General features: G+C 41.1%; 1 protein-coding gene across 1 annotated transcript in view; it reads right to left on the bottom strand.

Annotated features, from left to right (window-relative positions):
• LOC306975203 (beta/gamma crystallin domain-containing protein 1-like) overlaps window positions 1-21,751 on the bottom strand; it is a 282,258-nt gene that overhangs the window by 58,674 nt on the left and 201,833 nt on the right. Inside the window, exons 2-7 of the mRNA XM_079572657.1 lie at window positions 20,125-21,663; window positions 18,115-18,186; window positions 16,816-16,887; window positions 16,237-16,308; window positions 15,581-15,733; window positions 8,767-8,805 (exon numbers count right to left, since the gene is read on the bottom strand). Of these exons, the coding sequence (XP_079428783.1) occupies window positions 8,767-8,805; window positions 15,581-15,733; window positions 16,237-16,308; window positions 16,816-16,887; window positions 18,115-18,186; window positions 20,125-21,288 (1,572 nt within the window). The 5' untranslated portion in view covers window positions 21,289-21,663. The remainder of the gene's footprint in view (window positions 1-8,766; window positions 8,806-15,580; window positions 15,734-16,236; window positions 16,309-16,815; window positions 16,888-18,114; window positions 18,187-20,124; window positions 21,664-21,751) is intronic.

Below are 21,751 nucleotides of genomic sequence, written 5' to 3'. Positions count from 1 at the left end.
AAATTGCATAAATTGGTTTTGCATAAAGTGGTAAAATGCATAAGTGGCTTAATTTGCATACATTGTGTAAATTGCATAAACTCTTTAAAATTCAAAAGTCCTAGATGGCATGAATCTCTGTTAAGTTGCATTATTCTGCTTTATATGCGAAAATCCCTATTAAATTGCATTATTCTGCTTTACATGCGAAAATCTCTATTAAGTTGCATAATAGTGCTTTAAAATGCATAAACTGTTTAAATTCCATAAAGTGGTTAATTTGCATAATCTATTTTGCATAAACTGGTAAAATGCATAAAATGTCATGTTGCATAAACTGTATAAACTGCATAAAGTGGTAAAATGCATGAATGGGTTAATTTGCATAAATTATGTAAATTGCATAAACACTTTAAAATGCATAAACTGGTTAAATCCCATAAAGTGGTTAATTTGCATAAATTATTAATGTTGCATAAACATTTAAATTCCATAAACTGGTCAAACTGTTGAAAGTGCTTGATTGGCAGAAGCTGCACAAATGGCTGAAAGTCCTGGAGTCTCCCCATTGGCTGGATTCCCCCATACACACCAATGCAAAATTTTCAAACTCTCATATAAAAAAACTGGAAAACTGCAGAAGGCCAATTTTTTCTCAAAACCCACAAGTTGCAGAAGCTGAACATGCACAAAGTGCAGAAATTGCAGAAAATGCAGAAAAAAGTGCAGAAAAGCATGGATTTGCGGCAGCCCCATTATAAGTCAATGGGAAAAATCTCCGACATTTTGGCCGATTGCGGAAAAACCGTAAGTTGCAGAAGTCCCAAAAGTAATAGCACCCTTCTCCTCAACATGCGGAACGTTTTGATCCATAACTTGCATAAATTGCACAAAGCATGAAGGTGCTGAAAGCTCTAGAAAATCGGGAAAAAGATGGAAGAGGAATAACTAGAAATGCAATGGCTGCGCCATTGCGATTGACTGCGGAATTGCGGGAAGCGAATGCAGAAATTGCATAAACGGTTCAAATTGCATAAATTGCTTAATTTGCATAATCTCATTTGCATAAACTGGTAAAATGCATAAAATGTCATGTTGCATAAACTGTATAAACTGCATAAAGTGGTAAAATGCATGAATGGGTTAATTTGCATAAATTATGTAAATTGCATAAACTCTTTAAAATTCATAAATCCTAAATGGCATAAACTCTTAAGTTGCATAAACGCTTTAAGATGCATAAAGTGGTTAATTTGCATAAATTATTAATATTGCATAAACTTTTATATTCCATAAACTGGTCAAACTGTTGAAATGGCCTCAGAGCTTGATTGGCAGAAGCTGCACAAATGGCTGAAAGTCCTGGAGTTTCCCCATTGGCTGGATTCCCCCCATACACACCAATGCAAAAATTTCAAACTCCCGTATAAAAAAACTGAAAAACTGCAGAAGGCCAATTTTTTCTCAAAACCCACAAGTTGCATAAGCTGAACCTGCACAAAGTGCAGAAATTGCAGAAAATGCAGAAAAAAGTGCAGAAAAGCATGGATTTGCGGCAGCCCCATTATAAGTCAATGGGAAAAATCTCCGACATTTTGGCCGATTGCGGAAAAACTGTAAGTTGCAGAAGTCCCAAAAGTAATAGCACCCTTCTCCTCAACATGCGGAACGTTTTGATGCATAACTTGCATAAATTGCACAAAGCATGAAGGTGCTGAAAGCTCTAGAAAATCGGGAAAAAGATGGAAGAGGAATAATAATAAAGAACATGAAAACCAATAATTGACTGCGGAAGAATTCCGCAGTCAATCAATAAAGAACATGAAAACCAATAATTGACTGCGGAAGAATTCCGCAGTCAATCAATAACTAGAAATGATTGACTGCGGAATTGCGGGAAGCGAATGCAGAAATTGCATAAACTGTTCAAATTGCATAAATTGCTTAATTTGCATAATCTAGTACTGGTAAAATGCATAAAATGTCATGTTGCATGAACTGTATAAACTGCATAAAGTGGTAAAATGCATGAATGGGTTAATTTGCATAAATTATGTAAATTAAATTGCATAAACTCTTTAAAATTCATAAATCCTAAATGGCATAAACTCTTAAGTTGCATAAACGCTTTAAAATGCATTAACTGGTTAAATCCCATAAAGTGGTTACTTTGCATAAATTGTTAATATTGCATAAACTTTTATATTCCATAAACTGGTCAAACTGTTGAAATGGCCTCAGTGCTTCAATGGCAGAAGCTGCACAAATGGCTGAAAGTCCTGGAGTCTCCCCATTGGCTAGATTCACACATACACACCAATGCAAAAATTTCAAACTCCCGTATAAAAAAACTGGAAATCTGCAGAAGGCCAATTTTTTCTCAAAACCCACAAGTTGCAGAAGCTGAACAAGCACAAAGTGCAGAAATTGCATAAAATGCAGAAAAAAGTGCAGAAAAGCATGGATTTGCGGCAGCCCCATTATAAGTCAATGGGAAAAATCTCCGACATTTCGGCCGATTGCGGAAAAACCGTAAGTTGCAGAAGTCCCAAAAGTAATAGCACCCTTCTCCTCAACATGCGGAACGTTTTGATGCATAACTTACATAAATTGCACAAAGCATGAAGGTGCTGAAAGCTCTAGAAAATCGGGAAAAAGATGGAAGAGGAATAATAATAAAGAACATGAAAACCAATAATTGACTGCGGAAGAATTCCGCAGTCAATCAATAAAGAACATGAAAACCAATAATTGACTGCGGAAGAATTCCGTAGTCAATCAATGAAACTCATGGATGGTATTGTGTCTCAGGCCTCTTTGAATCACTGACATTAATATCAGAGACCTGTGATGATTAGTTGTCAGGTTAAGCCCAGTTAAGGGAAAAACTACTGAAAAAGGGTGTTCCACTTTATTAAGCAGATCATCATTTTCAAGCAATATGGGAAAGAAAAAGGGTCTTTCTGCTGATGAAAAGTGTGAAACAGTTGAATGCCTTGGTCTAGGTATGAAAAGATATTTCATGAAAGATTAAGCGTAATCATCATACAGACAAGAGATTTGTGGATGATTCAGAGCACACTCGGGTTTGTGCAGATAAAGGCACAATAAGGACGGTTTCTGCCAGACAAACACATCAGATTAAGAGAACAGATGCTACAAAGCAGCAGACAGGTATTTTAAGCTGATGGTGCCTCTGGAGTCTCCCGAACATCAAGGTGTAGGACCCTCCAGAGGCTGCAGTTGTACATAACCCTTCTATCCGGGCCTCACCTAAACTGTTAATTGAATGCTGATGAACAGAAACGGCTGCAACGGGCTCAGAAATACATGAGGACTCATTTTCAAACAGTCTTGTTCACTGATGAAGCCGTGTAACCCTGGATGGTCAGATGGATGGAGTAGTGGATAGTTGGTGAATGGTCACAATGTCCCAACAAGGCTGTGACGTCAGTAAGGAGGGGGCGGAGTCATATTTTGGGCCAGAATCATGAGGAGAGAGCTGGTAGGCCCCTTTAGGCCCTTTTAGGCTCCCTGAAGGTGTGAAAATGACCTTTGAAAAATATGTGGAGTTTCTGACTGACCACTGTCTTCTATGCTAAAAAAAGAAGAGCCGTGCTTTCCCGAACAAAATCATCTTCATGCATGACAACGCACTATGTCATACTGTAAAGAATACCTCTGCATCACTGGCTGCATGGGCATAAAAGGAGAGAAACTCATGATGTGCACCCCCTCCTTCCCTGACCTCAAACCTATTGAGAACCTTTGGAGCCTCAACAAAAAAAAACTTCTATGAGGGTGGGATGCAGTTTTCATCCAAACAGCAGCTCTGGGAGGCTATTCTGACATCCTGCAAAAACTCTCCAAAAACTCACAAGTTTAATGGATTTAAGAATTTGGAACAGTAGATTTTGAGGTTTTTACTACATTCATTTTTGAAAAAATCACTGGGAGATTTTTTCAACCACATTTATTATACGGCTCTTCACAACATAAGTAGAACGCTCCGTTGATTTGAATGGGATTTCCCAACGTTCTACCGGTCATTATTTTCTGATAAAGGACCTCTGAAAAAAATAATGACCGCTGCCAATGGCAACGGAGTTCGTGCTTTCATATCACTCCGCGCGTACGTAGTAGCGGACACTATCTCTGTCCCCGTCACTGCGAGAGAAGTTGGGGGGAATTGCTCGTGAAGTTAGCGTGAGTCTGACTTTCAACTTACCCAGAGATTCGCCACCATTCCTCCTCTCAACTGCGCCTTCAAGGCTAGCTACTAGCCTTGCTGCTTCTAGCCTAGCAAAACGTTGCCGAGCAACGCGCAAACTTTTGGGAACTATTTGTCGCGGAAGTCATTAAATAAACCTTTCGACCTTCATAAAAGTGTATGAAGTTTATGTTGTGTGTGTTCAGTTGGCAAATGGCCGTATAATAAGCGGGATAATGTATAGAACGCTGGTCATTATCGGTAAAATAAGCACCTTCCGGTTCGCCCTGTCGGTGCTTATTTTACCGATAATGACCAGCCTTCTATACATTTTCCTTTACTTAAATGATCCTCTACCAGTTAAAGACTTGAAAATTATGCTCACTCTCATTTGAGTTGACAATTTAGAAATTCTTTGATTTCATTTCATTTCATTTCATTTGCATAATAATTTGGAACGCAGTGTAGGCAGGTGCAGACAACTGTGTGTTAAGGAAAGCAAATTGGCAAGCAAACAACAAGCAAACAACAAGTTGACAGACCATGCAGGTGTTCAAAGAACAGTGGACAGTGGATTATTATTTTGTTCAATGCAAGGACCGTGCCATTTGTCTCATCTGTAAAGAAAGTGTGGTGGTTTTGAAAGAGTATAATTTACGTCATCAATACGAAAACCGCCATAAAAACTATGCTAGCTGGCATGGACAAACAAAAGAGAAAAAACTGATTCGGCGGCTGAAAGACAGGCAAGCAGAGTGTCTTCCATCGCCAAACCCAAATCAACCAGGCTGCTGTATGCCCGCCTTTGCTATGCCCAATCCCGTCAGACCTTGGAAGCTAAGCAGGGAAGGGCCTGGTCGGTACTTGGATGGGAGACCGTTTGGTAACACCAGGAAGCCTAGCGAATGTAGTGAGTGAGTGAGTGAGTGGTTGGTGGTGGTCGAAGGGGCCGATGGCGCAGACTGGTTGTCTCGCTTCCGTCAGTCTACCCCAGGGCAGCTGTGGCTACAATAGTAGCTTACCACCACCGAGTATGGAGTGAATGAATAGTGCAATGTAAAGCATCTTTGAGTGTCCAGAAAAGCGCTATATAAAACCAATGCATTATTATAAAGCTATAAGGTAGCCCACCTACGAGATAAGGCTGGAAAGCCGTTTACTGATGGGGACTTTATCAAAGAATGCATGCTGGCTGTGGCCGAGGAGGTGTGTTCCCACAAGAAGGATGCGCTCAATGCGGTGAGTCTCTCTGCACCTACTAAGACCAGGTGAACCAAAGATTTGGGGAGCAACGTGTATGACTGAAAGAGAAAGCATTAAAATTCAACTTTTTTGCTCTGGCCATGTATGAGAGCAATGACGTTCAGGACACATCACAGCTGCTCATTTTTATTTGTGGGATTAACGCAAGCTTTGAAGTGTCTGAGGCGTTGGCAGCTCTAAAAAGTCTCAAAGGTACTACAACAGGAGAGGATATGTTTGTCCAAGTGTGCAAAATGCTGGAAGAGTTGGATCTACACTGGTCTAAATTGGTCAGCATCACCTATGGTGGGCACCGCGAAAGAGCTAGCTTGAACAGCAAGTTCAATGAAGAAGGTCTCCCCCCACCACTACCAGTCCACTGTCTGATTCACCAGCAAGCACTCTATGCTGCAAAGTTCTGAAGTGGGCATCTGTCATGAAGGAGTGTGACTGTGTCAACTACATCCATAAAAATGACAGTTCCAGGCCTTTCTCTCCAAGTCTGCTTACGGGGATGTGCTATACTACACAGAAATCCGGTGGTTAAATCAAGGCAAGGTGTTGCGTGTTTCTACGACCTACTACCCGAAGTCCACACCTTCCTCCAGTCTGAAAGTGAAATGGTATGAGAGCTGACCATTCCAGAGTGGAAATGGGAGCTCGCGTTTTTAACTGATGTGACGGAAATGTTGAACCACCTTAACGTGCAGTTCCAAAGCAAACGGAAGCCAATCAGTGACATGTAATCCCACATCAAAGCGTTTGAGGTCAAAGTAGTGCTGCCCCCCGTCCCAGTCGAAAAGTGCAAGGATGCACTGGAAATGCTGCGGGTTCAGGGCGGGGTTCCGCCAGCTTCATGTCAACAGTGAAGTTCTGTTCGAACCCCTTTGCTGTCGACATAAATGATGCCATTCCCTCTCTTCAGTTTCAACTAGCTGATTTGCAGAATTGTGATATCCTTAAAAAAGCCCGACGCTCTCATTGGTTTCTGTGCTGCGCTCCAGAGGAAACCTACCCAAATATCAAATAACATGCAATGAAGATGTCCGCAGTTTTTGGCAGCACCTTCATCTGTGAGAAAACATTTTCCCCTCATGAAGCAAACCAAGAATCCAACAAGGAACAGACTCACAGATGAACACTTGTCTCAGACCTTGAGACCGGCTACTAGACTCACCAGCCAAACAAACAGCTCACACTGATAAGGTAAACATACTGATTTTAACAATTAGGCTACTGATTTTGTGCTATACTAAATATGAAATATAAATGCTCTTTGCTCACAGGTTGGGCCCCGTCACCCAAGACGCAATGATGTTTTATTTGAAAATAAAAATAAAGTGAATACCTGTGGTATTTCAAATTAAAATAAAGTGTGAAGACTTGATTACTATTTTTGAAACCACTACAGCTAAACAAATATGTGCCTGGAATCAAGTGTTGATCTTGTGGATAGAGTAGTGGGGATGACTGTGTCAGGCTGGTAATCTCAAATTCTCAATGAGGCCTGCTGCATTTTGGTCTGGGTCATACAATTCTATGTTATAGCCAACCCCCATCACATTCAGGAACGATAATGTGGCCCCAGAGAATAAAGTTTGACCCCTGTCACAGACCATAAACTGTCAAATTAAACTGTAAAATAAAACTTCCTTTTAGGAAGAATTAGGCCACATTTAGTCCATTCTTCCTTTTACAGTCCATGTCCAGAACACACAGGGCGAATCTTAGAGCTAGAGTTATTTCATGCCTATACAGTATACCAGTGTGACACCTCATTTGAAAGCCAGGGGTTTAGGGTTAGGTCTAGGGTTATGATTAGGATGACGGATGTGATCTAATTTGTGTTTGACTCATGCAGATCTTACACATATTTTTTTAGATCTAGAAGGTCTTGGCTTTCAAATGAGGTATCACACTGGCATATAGGCTATATAGTCTCCAGTTAATAAACTTGGATATGCAAATATTGCCATGGATTTGCATGCGTCAATCCCACTGCCGCCTGCAGAGGGCGCTCAAAGGTCAGTTTGAGACCGAGACCGGCCCAAGTGAAGTAGCAAATAATTAAAAAGTGGGGGAATTCATTTTAATCTGACTTAATTATTCCAATTTAACTTTTCTTTCATGTATGATAAGAACTTCAACTCACTTCATTACTTAAGAAACCACAGGGAGGTTTCCATCAGGCCATAGACACTCATTAGCTCAGATGAGAGCAGCAGTGCATGGCGGGTGAAAGCGGCTCTTATTAAAACTGCTTAAATGTGTGGAATTGTAATTTGATCCAGCGCTTGGTTAATTTGGAGAAAAATAAATGAAAATAGATAAAGAACACACTCACTATACAGAAAAAGTATGCAGCTCTTGTAAGTGGTCTCAAATGAATCACAGCCGACTAACGCAGGGAAGATAACAGTGGAAAAAACAGGAATTAAAGTGTAAATGTATATTTTAGAGCTGCTTCTAAAAGGAAAAGAAAAGAAAAGTGGGGTTTGGAAGCTAAAGTGGGGCTGCATTGAGTTACCTTATGTAGGAAATCCGCAGTATAAATACATTTGTTTGTTGGATGCTCTTTGTGGTTGGACACAATTTCCACATTGCCATATACATTTTTAATGCAACAAACATCTTTCATATTTTCATATTTCATTTCTTTTCTTTTCACGAGTTACTAACAGAGGAATGATGGGAAAATGTGATATTCCAAAGTGCTACTGGGGGAAAGATGCAAATGAGCCGATGGCTACAGCCCGGCGAGGCATGTTTACATGCGAGCCCTGTGTGTGTTCAGTGACATGCACTGTCCTGACCAAATAAACAAATAAACAACTTTAAAAGTCACATTAAATCTAGCTAATGGTTTTGGTAACTTTATTGGTAAACCCAGATTCAGCATTTGTCATCAATTTTGTCAAAATCATATTTTTGCTGATTGAAATGACAATAAAATAAACTAAAATAAAAGTACAGTAGTTTGTGGAAGAGGAGTCCAGAGGTGGAGCTGGAGTTTTGCTGAGGGAACACTACATTTATACAGCGGAAATGAAAGCAGCAGCAGTACTAGTACTAGTAACTTAAATAGTTTCTTCTCTGTTAAAGTGTTTTTTTTCTCCTGTGTTTCAAATTGGAACGTAATAAAATCGAGACATTCCACTTTGTAATGACTTCCATGCGAGCGTCTCTTTGCCAATCTGCTTGGAGAGCTTTATTTACCCCCTGGAACAATATATGACTCCCAGATGTTCCCGCAAAACTGGCGTAAACTCAGTCTGCCAAAGTCCTCCCACCGTCTTGACTGTGTTTAAACTGGGCAAAGAGTGTGCCTACGTTACCTTTCCCGGCCTCTTGTGAAAACCCTTGGCTGGTCGTATCTGCAAGACAGAATAGAAATGCACATTTACCACTCAGAAGAACAGCAGAAATGCAAAAATGTTCATGTGGTTTGTCTGCGAGGTCGACCTGGGAGGCGCTCTCGCGGTGGTGACACATGAAGAAATAAACAATAAAGGTCCATAATAATGTTTTAGTTTAGCTGTGTGTGTGCGTGCATGCGTGCATGCGCGTGTGTGTGTACATGTGTGTGCGTGTGCATGTGTGTGTGTGTGTGTGTGTGTGTGTGTGTGTGTGTGTGTGTGTGTGAAAAAATAACTGTTTTCAGCCTGGATTTGAACATTGTCAGAGACAAGGCCTGTCTAACATCCTCATGAGACTGGGTAGAGATCAACCGATATATTGGGCCGATCTTTGGGCATTTTACAATATCGGCTATCAGTCAATTTAGCGCCGGTAAAAGCCAATATCTCCGGGGACCGAAAGTAATAGACTTCCAGTTTTTTGCATTAGAAAGACTTAAGTCATGGCTTACTGGGACAGGTCTGGGACAGGTCTGGGACAGGAGGAGTCTCCTGGTGGTTTCCAGAGTCAGGACTAAACACACTGAGGCTAAAGCTTACAACCCAGAACCAGAGGTCGACTGATACAGGTTTGTCAAAGGCCGATGCCGATATTTTTGGGGACTTTTACTGGCCGATGCCGATATGCTCGGTCAATATTTTTGGATGATTTTTTTTCCAAATGTCTGGTCTATAATCCTGCAAAGACATAAACACTTTTATTTTCTTACTTAAGGCTTACTTAATCATTGTTTCTGTCACAGCTTTGATTACATCCCGTAAGCATTAGCATTCAGCTGCTAGCATTAGCATACTGTTGCTAGTGATCAAAAATACAGGTTAAAAATAACTCAGCGATTGAATTCTCCCGTCCTGTGCTTCAAAATGACACACAGCACTTTCCCCGTTCCCTTGAGGCTGAACAGGTTGTGGGAGGACTTGTTTTAAAGCCATGACTTAAGTCTTTCCAATGCAAAAAACGGGATGTCTCTATTACTTTCGGTCCAGGAGATATCGGCTTTTACTGGCGCTAAACTGCCTGATAGCCGATATTGTAAAATGCCCAAATATCGGCCCAATATATCGGTTGATCTCTACCCAGTCTCATGAGGATGTTAGACAGGCCTTGTCTCTGACAATGTTAAAATTCAGGCTGAAAACAGTTCTTTTTACCCGTGCATATCAATGTATTTTATCTGCACTTTTCACTGTAATCAATGTAGGGACTGATTTGATCTGCTGTCTTGTAATTGTATTGTGTTTTTAATCACGATGAAAGGATTAGGCTTAGCAAGAGATGGAGAGGTGTGGACCAGAACCACTTTTTAGGAGCCAACCACCAACATTTCCAAACAAAAATCATTAAAAAAATACAACTGAAGAAGTCAAATGTGCCACAGCTGTCAGTCAGTGGTGTTTTTTGGGAAACCGCTCTGTTTCCTGGAACTGCTACTGAGGCTGGAGAAAACCTATATTTAAAACCATTCTTCAGCGCCAAGTCCCTCTAGATCAGAGTCTCTCAACTTATTTTTGTCGCGAGCCATATAGAGCAGCCTCTGGTGCACTCGAAGAAATAAAAGTTGGAATTAATTGAAAATGTTAAGTCAGTTTACACAAAGCCCTGTAAATTAGATAGTTCAAAGGGTTATGTGTAAGAAGGTTGACATAACATTTTCTATTAATTCCAACATGACTTCTCGCTAGAGGCGGGAGTATGTGTCGAGACCCTCACAGCGTACACCATATTTTCATTCTAGTTACATAGAAAGTGCCTTCCATATGATCAGGCGACCCCTATATAGATCAAAATATTGCTTTCATTTAAAAAATAATTATAAAAACTTGAATAGAGTGAGGTACAAGGACACTTCATACATCATTTCTGATGCTTCAAGTAACCAAGGCTTACAGCTGCACAAACGTGCTCACCCCGTGTAGAATGTTCTCTTGAAATGATTTTCAAATCAGAAATGATCATTTAGTTAACAATAGGTGCAAACGACACAACAATTAGCTTCAGCTGGATGAGTCCGCTGTGCCAAAGGGATTTCAGCTGTTAATTTGTTGGGATTCCCGCGGGATCCACGGGGGAGTGAATGTCATTATTGATCCCGTGGGACAGGACAGGAAAAAAATCCACCAGGAGTGAGCAGGAGCGGGAGAACGTACCACGCTGCAGAGAGTGTCCGATAATGCAGCCGGCAGGGCTGGACTGGCCATCGGGAGCACCGGGAGTTTACGCGGTTGGCCAACGTACTTTAGGGCCGGTCTGACGTACATACTGCACATCCTATTGACATGTCCATCCATATTTGGGTGCAATTACACAGCTTGTCCACTAGACATCTCTGACGCCTTTTACACCCCTCCATTGGCTCTTTCTTCAGTCAGTGGGTCCCAGATAATCTCGTAGCCTATATTTATTTTTGGGTTGGGACAGTGGATGCTAATGAACACACATGGGTCTCAGGCATGTAAACATGCTACACCTACACCTGATCGATCCTGACCCCGTCTTTTTTTTTTTTTGACTGGGCACCCACTGAGAAGAACAAAAACAGGGAGGGAGATGATTGCAAACAAATGCGCGCTAACTGTCTTCACCTTCTCCTGCCTTCTGTCCATGCACCACAGCAGTGTTCCCTGTACACAGAATAATACTGTGTACAGTTCACATATTTAAAAATACGGCTGAACAATTATTCGCATTTGCAATTTTTCCGTGATTTTGTACCATGCAGCTGACGGCCGCGGCCCATAGAAGTAAATGTAGCGGTGAGAGACAGCGGCGACGTCCGCCTAGTTAAGGTACGCAGTAGATCGTGGATGTACAGTGAAAATATCAACGTTTTGATGCAGGACTATTGCCTCTTAATCCAAGACCGTAGAGTTGAAGTGTCTCAGGGTCTTGTAAGTAAGAGATGGATGGAGCGTGGGATTGACAGACGCACTGGTACAACTGCATATTAGCCTTGCTGTTTTCGGTAGCTAAAGCTGGGGTACCCGATTTTTTGGTTGAAAGTGCAACATTTTGAGTTTTGACCAAAACTTGTTTCTAGCTCTCACAATCCCTGCTGCACATTCAAAATGTTCAAGCAAACTCATTATATGCATGTTTCACGCCCATGTACTGCTTTTGAGCGGTGGCAAAGTGAAGCGGGGGACCACTCCAAAATAAATTTGCACTCATTTTAGATTCTACTCAATCAATCGCTCAATAAAAAAAATAAAAAAAATAGATGAAGACAATGCATGAAGATCTCTTTTTTTGCTGTGTTTACAACATAATCTGTTGGCAACATGTCTGCACTCAGCCAGTGCTACATGATGGTAAGGAACTTAGTGTATCTGTAAAACAAATCTGTAAAACCACAAGTCCAAAAGAAGAGTTTTTAAAAAAGGTATGACACTTCAATCCACTTTATTCCGCCCCGCCCACTTTTGTCTCGTTTTGCTTTGTCTCGGCACTTCCGTTGTCCTGACACTCCCGGTCGAGCGCAAAGCCCGTTCATTAGGCGGAGAACGAGGGATAATATTCTCCGCTCAAATCTGATGTTTAGTAAATTGATTTGTGTAAAATGTCCAATATTCATTTGCACCAACAAGTCAACACTGCACCGTTTCTCTGCGCGGCCTGAAAACGGCTTTGTTTTCGTGTAGTGACTGATATTATCTGGGCTTCTCCAGTCCCATGTTAACAGATAGGAGAAAAGGGGCAGGCACAATTCATGGCGGCGCCCACGCGACCCTCCGGAATAAGGTGAATAGAAAATGTGTTAGCCAGTTAACACAGAGCATGCAAAAAGATGACAGACACACATGACCATTTCCGATAGTTTCCACCTTCATAAATGAACAAAACATGGCCCAAGAAACAAATACTTCACACGCATTGGAAAACCATTACTCGTGGTGCAACGGATCATTCAAAATGTACATTTTTTTTTTTTTTTTTTTTAATACTGTTATCACTGGGAAATGTTTTCAACCACATTTAAATGATCCTCTACCAGTTATAGACTAGAAAATTACGCTGACTCTCATTTGAGTTGACAGTTTAGAAAATCATGTCATTTGCATAATGATTTGGAACACCGTGTAGTGTGTTTCCTCTCATTAAAAACAGTCTTGGAGTGGTGCTTTGTCTCATTGGCACAGGTACATGAGTATCCATATTCATATAAAGCGTGTGACTGAATGACTTCCCTCCGCTGACCTGTTCTGTAATTCCGGGTGCTACAACTTACTACAGGTAATTGCCTCTGCCACTGAGTCGATCCCCTCGCTCCCTCTGCTGCCATTTTCCAAGATGACACTTCATTGCACTGAAGTTCTGGAGGTGTTATCAACACCACTGACTGTCAGGTCTGTGGTGCTGCAGACATTCCCCCCCCCCCCCCCCACAGGACACTGTAGTGGGGGTCACAAGATGATTAGGAGACAGTATTTTTTATATTTTCTGACATTTTATGTATTGTTTTATCTAAATTTCGAGTGACATTAAGCCAAATGTCAAAATACATTATCCAAAATAACATCATTAATTATGAAGGATATTTAACCAATCACAGTGAGGAGTGAACTGTCAGAAGAACCAGACGGCTTCAGGCGGGGCAGTGCAGTGAATGTTAAACAAACCTTTTATAAATCTGTGATCTGTTTACAGTGTGAGCGCAGTGTCTACAGCTGACTGCGGCAGAGTTTGGACCTTTTTTTAGGAATAAAATAGAAATTATTACTGATTTGTGTAAAATGGTATCAAATGGAAGGCATTAATTAAAATATTATTTAAGATTCATTAGCCTCACAGTCAGTGTTGGGAAAGTTCATTTCTTTTCTTTTTTTTCTTTTTTTTTGCTGCGAGCTATTATTCAGGCATGAAAACGGATCAGGGGTGAAAAAGGTGAGAAGTATATTTCCCCTCTCAGGGAAATATTTTAAATTCCATATCTTCAAGCAACAATGATGCATTTTTGCCAACCTTGGGAGAGCTGGAGAAAGTTGACTTCAGCCATGAGTCAAAAATATTATGGCCTCCTCACTTAGTGTGATGCAGCTATTTCATGTCAGCCTGTCACTGTTTATGAGTGGATTTTGGATATCTTTGCTAATCATATTTTATTTTATAATATTTTTTTTTAAGTTTAATTAGTAAATTCTTTGTGGAAAATGAAGCTACACATATTTAATTGAATTTATGTTAATTTGGTGAATTAATTATGAGAAAAAGATTGTTTTAGGAGCTAATTTGTAGTGGAGCCACAGACGTTACACAAGGGAAACTCGCTTCGTAACCGCACACTGTGGCTGCTGCGGGCACCGTGCGGACCCGCTGGTTACCGGTGTGCCAGGGCCTGTGCCAGGGCCATAAACAGCAGAGTTCACCGCCACAGAACTGAACACAGTCGTGGCGCGGGGGCGGAGCGGAGCTAGCGCGAGCTACACCGTGGACCCGCCAGAGTTTAGAACCGCTGGGAAACTCTGACGGCACGGTGGGGTTTTATATTCACTGATATAAGAAATCTGGCACCATAATGAACGAACGTAAATAGAACGGGAATGCCGTTCATAGACACCAGAATGAACGCGTTCATGGTGTCGTTCATCAGGCAGTAATCCAGTGCGTTCAGTTCACGTTCGCCCAAAATATGGTCAACACTGCTCACGGTTCACTAACAATCTGAAGATCGCACAGAGGCCAAGCAATAATATAATAATAACTCACTGTTAACATTCCAAACACATTACATCCTTCACACTGAGGTGTAAGCACGCTTCATAACGGTCAGGAAACAACATGTCATGGTCAACTAGCTGCTAGTTCACTAGTGATATAAAGGCTTTAGAATTACATGTACAGTGCACAATGACCTTTTTCTCAAATATCTATGTTTATAATTTACACAGGACAAAAATCCTTTTATTCCACTAGTACAAAAAATAATATGAAATGTTAAAGATCACCAAGGTCCTCAGGAAATTCTATCGCAAACATTTGGAAGTATATTGTGCAGCTAAATAGAGGAACAAGACAAGCCTCATTTCTGAATCTTGCCCCGATGACGAACACCAGCAGAGGCACACGACCTAAAAACCTGTTGAGCTTCATTTGGCTGAACGGCTGAAGCTCGACACCAGTCCATCTTACAGCGGAGCATGTGCCAACTCACGCTGCTCCACAGCTGCCATGTCAAAACCTCTGTTCTAGTTATATTCATCAGGACGTGTCAAGACTCGGCGATACTAAAACTACGAGAGAGTGAGCGCTTTATTGAAACATTTGGGTGTGAGCAGGAACCAGGAGCATGACTGAAGAATCCAGTCTGCGCTTACGAGGAGAAAACGATTGTCTCTCTGAACAATCTCTCATGACCGAAATTGCATAATCATGTACCGAAAAAGATTTAAAGATGTTTTTTTTCTACAAAGATTTTTCAATATGCAATTCCAAGCTGTATTTTTTTTTTTAGCTTTGAACCCCTATGAACAAAGCTTTTTTTAACTAGTTTATTGAAAGAGTAGGCAAGATTTCCAAAACCTACTTTGTAAAAAATGTTTTGTATCCAGAAAGGGAAAAACATATTGAAACATTAAATAAAAGAATATATTTATGTCCCTAATCTACAGCAAAAGGCTCAACTTGATTGGAATAATGTCACTGGTTTTCCAATGCACCTGCAGTGTCTCACTCTCAGGAATAAGGCATCTGACACACGAGACTGTCCAGCGCCGCTTTATCTTTGGGACATCTTACCTTTTTGCTGGGCCTCCTCCTGGGCTGAGGGGCTTTGTCCTTCAGAGAAATCCCAGCGAAGTGATTGACCACAGACTCACGAAGCTTCTGTTCTTCTGTTCTCACACTCGGCTCCACTGTAGGGGCGGCCACTGTCGGCATCTTTACAGTAACCTGCACAAAACAAGGGAGTGACCCATTTGGTTAAAGAGGTACTTTAAGGCAGTGGTTCCCAAACTTTTTGGAGCCGTTTGCCCCCTACGCCATTGAAATGTCCATTCATTATAACTTTGAACTCAAGCAAGTTTTCCACAATTAAACAATTTGAACTTGTCTGGGTAAAAGGCTATGAGGAAAATGTAGGCCTAGATAAATACAAAAATAATAATAGAAAATGAGTGTGTTTTGCTTTGTTCCAGTGCAGGATTCTGCTCCTTTTCTGACTAATTCAGTGTAAAAAAAATTCGACAGTGGTTTGGACTCTGCCTTCTGTGTCAGAAGAACCACATTTAAGTCTCGTCCACCTAAAAGTTTGTTTTCTGTGTGGTGGTTTTAACGGTCTTGCATAACTCAGTTCTACTTCCAAAAATCAAATTGTACCTGTTGACTTGACCTTTTGGAGAACAAGCCGTATAAATATAAACGGCTAAAGGAAATGCTGTTAGTCCTAAACATACCTGACTGTGGTCTTGTAGCTCTCCTGGAGAACTCTGCACTGGTTCTTTCAGAGTGGGCTGTTGAACAGCCGCCTAAACACAAAACAATGACAGCAATGTTACTCTACTCAAAGTAAGGCACCAACGCTAAAAAACATGCACAAGATAGATATCAATTCAGCTGTATACACTGCAGAAAGTAGTCTAGATATTAGTACAATTTCCTTGGTATATTTGCCCTGGATTTGAGTAGGTCAGAGAAAAAAAAACATCTGGTACTTAATTAAAATTAGATAATTCATCTCAGTTGACAAGAAATTTTATTTTTTATTTTTTGTATATTAATTGCAAGAATAAGCAGACTATTTTAAGCGTGAAGTGTGAATTATTTAAATGAAGGTAAACTATTCTTAATGTCAGTAATTGTTTCTTATAAGATGTCACTTTTTGGCAGTGATGAGTCAAATATCAATGATGAGTCATTGATATTTTGTTGCTCCTTAACTCAGTTCTACTTCCAAAAATCTAATTCTACCTGTTGACTTGACCATTTGGAGAACAAGCCGTATAAATATAAACGGCTGTTAGTCCTAAACGTACTTGACTGTGGTCTTGCAGCTCTCCTGGAGAACTCTGCACGGGTTCTTTCAGAGTGGGCTGTTGAACAGCCGCCTAAACACAAAACAATGACAGCAATGTTACTCTACTCGAAGTAAGGCCCCAACGTTATGTAACATTTGTCAAAGTTATAAATGATGTGACTGCCACTTTTCGCTTTTCAATTTTCACTTCCTTTGTTTTGATAAATCAGTGACTGGCTTTACAATCCACCAAGTCAGAAAGTCCATGTTTTTGAAACATCTGATGAGCTGATGTTCAGTGTGCTAGTAAGATTAATAACATTTTATTTGATTATTTAGCAACTTTTGATTTACATTCTTAAAAAACTAAACAATTCCAGCTCTTTCAAGGCCAAACGGATAACTGACAAATCTCAACAATTAATGCCATTTAAAGGTTTTTCTTGATATTGTCTTGATAAGACACTAACTTTCATTGACTGGACACATTCCACCAAAACCGGCTCAGCTGTCACAACCTTGAACACAATTCCCAAAACTCTTGGGGCCAGATCTTGTGTTTGCGCACGGAGGGGGGCAGGCTCTTGGCGAATTATTTTCCGAGTGGCTGAGCTATGAGCGCTTTTCGCCTCCGCCACTTGTGAGGAGGTGTGACTGCAGAGTAAGTGCTTGCACTGATACGAACACTGCTGACATTCATTTCCTTGCCCTACGTTCTTCCTTAAGCCTTCGGATCTCACAGGTCGAACTAAAAACCTTATTTAGCCCATCGTGTGTCAAACAATGTTCACGTCTCGAGAGAAAAAGAGCTACAGTGGCGCTTGGCGTGAGCGTTAAACAAAACAAATGCACACAACCCGTCTCCTGGCTGAGGAGTCTGGTTGGAGGAAAATGTGCGTCTCCACCCACTTAAATGCACCAAGTCTGGAGTGGAAAGATCACAAAGTGTACTCCTACTGAGCGCAAAATGCCACACTATCATCTGCGTCTTGAGAGACAAGATCGGGCCCTTGCTCTCTTTTTCCAGAGACAGGACACATTTTTGGCACATGCATATGAGCTCTCCCACACAGGCCAATTATGTAGTTACAAACCGCCTGAACTTTAGGGCCAAGTTAAGCCTGAAGTGCGACATTTTTTGTTTGAAATCTCAAACAATTTTTCATTTGGAAGCTTATATTGCCCTGCATTGCTCTGGACTGCTCTATCATATCAGTCATAATGTCAGGAACAGTGTCTTAATCTAAAAACAAATACCAAAATAATCGTTAGCTGCAGCCATGTTTACAATCTAAAAAAAAGTCCTCTTGCCACTGACCTCTTTGTCCTTCTGTGCGTCTTCTGCTTTGTTCTGTGGCTCCTCTTTCTCTGAGGGCATTGTCGATCCAGCCTGGGACAAAAAACACAGGTTACGTTTATCTTTTGGCCGCACAAGGATTGTTCCTGCAGCTGTTGTGCTGTGCTCGGATAAATGCGCCATATAATGGAACGTGTCACTTATGAATAAATGATCAAGGGAAGATTGTGTGGATTTTCCTTTTGAAGGTGTAAAATGCATAGGGTTAGGGAATAGAGAACACAGGCCTCTGCCCCATGAGTCAAAAACCTACTGTCTGACAAACCACATACTAATTCATGGCATGATCAAAATGCGAATGCTGGCTATGGATAGAACCAGGGTCAAATTTAGCTATTGAAGTACACGCCAAGAAAATGTTTTGAAGTGCTTCTTAAATGGACATTTTTCACCACAACGTAAGAAAAATCCTTTATTTGTAGCCACCTTTTGAAATGACAAGTTGTAAATCGATGGTGAAACACTGAATGAGTGGAACATAGCTTTCCTAAAGTGACTCCGACATCTACTTTCAGCCAATCGGAGACACAACACATTTCACAACACCCGCCCCCGTTTTGAAAAGCCGCTATTATTGGTCTCGGAGGATTTTCCACACAGGAAATGTTCGCCCTTCAAAACACTAACAATCCCAAGTAACTAAGAGCTCCACTCGACAGTCTGGGGGCATTCCTCGCATTCCTGAGCATGTCCAAGGCTAGTTTCACTTTTACTGCAAGACCGTGTGTGCACAAGCATTGTAACAGATAAAAGAGCGCACCGCAACTCTCTGCAATGTGGTCACTGTTGAAAGAACAAAGGAAGCTGGCAAGCACACTGCAAAAAGAGGAAGGCTTTAGTTTGTAGACTGGTTTGGAAGATTTACATTTAGTTACTCACTTTTATTTTTTTTTCCAGATACAGCTAAATTATCAGGTAATTTTGCTTTAAATATGAAACACAATAATTGCAGCAAAATGGGCATGTTTGCTAATATACCTCAAAGTTACAATATTATTCTAGCTATCTAGAGTTTTGTTTAGAGTTTCACCTACTTATAAAGTATACGACATTTTGGGAGGAGCATTTACATTTAGCAGAAACATTTGTTAAGGCATGAATTGTACAAGTTAATGTTTACAGATTACAGAAGATTACATGCTAACCCATATATTCAGTTTCCTGTTTAGTTTTTTTGCAGTGTATGTCACTTTGGAAAAGGCAATAAAGTTTGCATACACTGCAAAATGTAATCTAAAAAGAAGCTACATGAAATAAGTATATTTGCCATTGAATTTCAGTAAGTAAAAAGATAATAACAAATCTGCCTGTGAAACAAGTATCTTTGCACTTAAATTAAGAAAACAAAACCTTATATTTAGCTAGTTAGTTAGTTAGTTTAGTTACTAAATCTCAATAAGACTCAATAAGTGCAAAAAATTCTTATTAAATTGGCAGATTCTTTTTTAACTTCTCAAGTCAGAATTACTCAAAATAAGGTCAACAATTTTTGATTTGATATCTTTTGGTTTTGCAGTGTAGACATTAATTATGTATCATAAGTTGCGCTTTTTCAATAAACTACATGCCCTTTAGTTTCTCTTTAGTTGCATGTTTATAAAAGAGTTTCCTTTTATGGTCACTATAGAAACAGCATTATTGTTTGGTTAACCACTTATTATAACATGATATGCGGAAGTTGAAGTTCAATTTTCTAACTGATCTATAGATCCTGTAGTTTCCTCTTTGGCGGTGCACTTCAGAGACAGCAGGAAAAGTTTGGTTTCTACATTGATCTATGAACAGCTTCCTTTTTTGCAGTGTATGGTCACTTTAAGAACAGTAGGGAAAGTTTGCGTGCAGATTTAGCTATTTTAACATGATTTGCTCAAGTTATAGCTTTCTAACGGTCTTGTAGACATTCCCTTTGCCGTACAGAGAGGAAAAGCAGTAAGAGCTTTGCAGTATCAGTTGAAAAGTCTTTAAACTGACCTCTGAGCTGACTTGCTGCTCCCCTCCCGGTCCCTCCTGTGCCTCTGCCTTCTCCTCTCTCGGGAAGTACTTCTCCAAAAAGCCGGGCAGCTTAATTCTGCCAAACGCTGGATGTGGAGGGCCTGAGTCAGTGACCACAAGCTCAGCCGCGCTCGGCGTTTCCTCCTTCCTGTGACTTCTCTCCGGGTCAGTGTGTGCCGGACTGAGGGGAGGCGGTCCCGGTTGCTGGGGACTTTGTTGTTGGGGGCTATTGCTCGGAGACACATTCCCAGATTCAGTGCTCTCTGTCTGGGCTTGACTTTGACTAAGTTTGCTCCTAAAACTAGACGTGGTCAGACTGCTGAGCACGCAGCTCCCCTCTAGTCGAGATTTAACCTTTATTTCATCTTTTACTTCATCCTTAGCGTCTTCTTGCTCCTCTTTGCCGTTTGTTTTGTCTCGGAAGCGTGAATCCAAACTGCTTAACAACATGCTTCTGTCGGCTAAGCTAGCTCTTGCTGGTTTTATGCTAGTTTTCCCATCCGAACTTTGCAGTTTGGCGAGCAAACTCGGCGTCTCGAGACTGAACTTTTTTTTTCTCAGCCCAAATGTAAACTCTTCCGGGTCAAAGGTTTTTTCGAATCTATCTTCTCTTATCGCCGGCATCGCAAAGGGCGGTTGAGGGGGTCGGAGATGGTTATGCTTTCTCGGCGGTAACTGAAATGGCGCACACAGCTTTTTGATTTTCTCCACAAAATCTTCGTCGTCGAGATCCGCAGATGTATCCAGGAGATTGCTCTCGCTCCCTGAAGACTTTAGCCTAGCTTCGTTTGACACTTTTAGCTTTTGCTTGGGGAAATCCACATCCAGCCAGCTAGATGGGGCGTCTTGGGGTCTCGCCAAGCTCCAGTCATCTTTACTCCTCCCCTTCGCCATGTTGTGCCTTTTGCGAGACGAGTCCAAGAACGTCTTCGCTTCGGGACGGGTTTTTAAACTTTGCTTGTTAGCAGTAACTGCTTCATCCTTGAGCACTGCTCCTTTTGGCAACACTGTGACATCGCCATTCGCAAGCTGTTCATTAGTTGGACCTGTCTTCCCAGACGTTATGTTCGTAATTGCCTTTTCAAATTCTCCACTAGCTTGTTTGATCAAATCTCTTGCTGGTAGTGGGCTTTCTGAAGGCATTTTACTAGCACCCACCTTGTTATCAAGATCACTACTTGCTCTTACACTCTCTTCAGTGCTGCTAGCTTTTTTAACAACATCCTTTTGTTCAGAAATGTCATTTTTAGCCACGGCCAGCACTCCTTGGTGGTTGGCAGCAAAAGAACTGGATTGCTCCGCTGACTCATCTGGCCAGTTTTGACTATTTTTTTCCACTGTTACACATTCACCCTGCGGTTCTGCCGCGGCTGCAGATTTGGGCTCTGTTTCTTTTCCATGGATTTTTGTAGACTTTGTCAGAGCTAAGGGAGGGCTAGCAATTATACATGTGCGCCCCTCTCTTTCTCTCCCCTCATTATTGTTGACAGAAAAAGCATTGTTTTCTGCCCTCACTGACTCAACTGCTGCCGTCTGTGAAGTACTACTTGTTGAAATCTCTGAAGCATTTCCTTGTTTTTCTGCTTCCAATTTCCCAAATGTTTTT

Source organism: Gobius niger (assembly GCF_951799975.1).
Source record: "Gobius niger genome assembly, chromosome: 15".
NCBI classification, from domain to species: Eukaryota; Metazoa; Chordata; class Actinopteri; order Gobiiformes; family Gobiidae; genus Gobius; species Gobius niger.
Note: the sequence above shows the minus strand (reverse complement) of the source record. Positions and strands in the feature narration are given on the sequence as shown.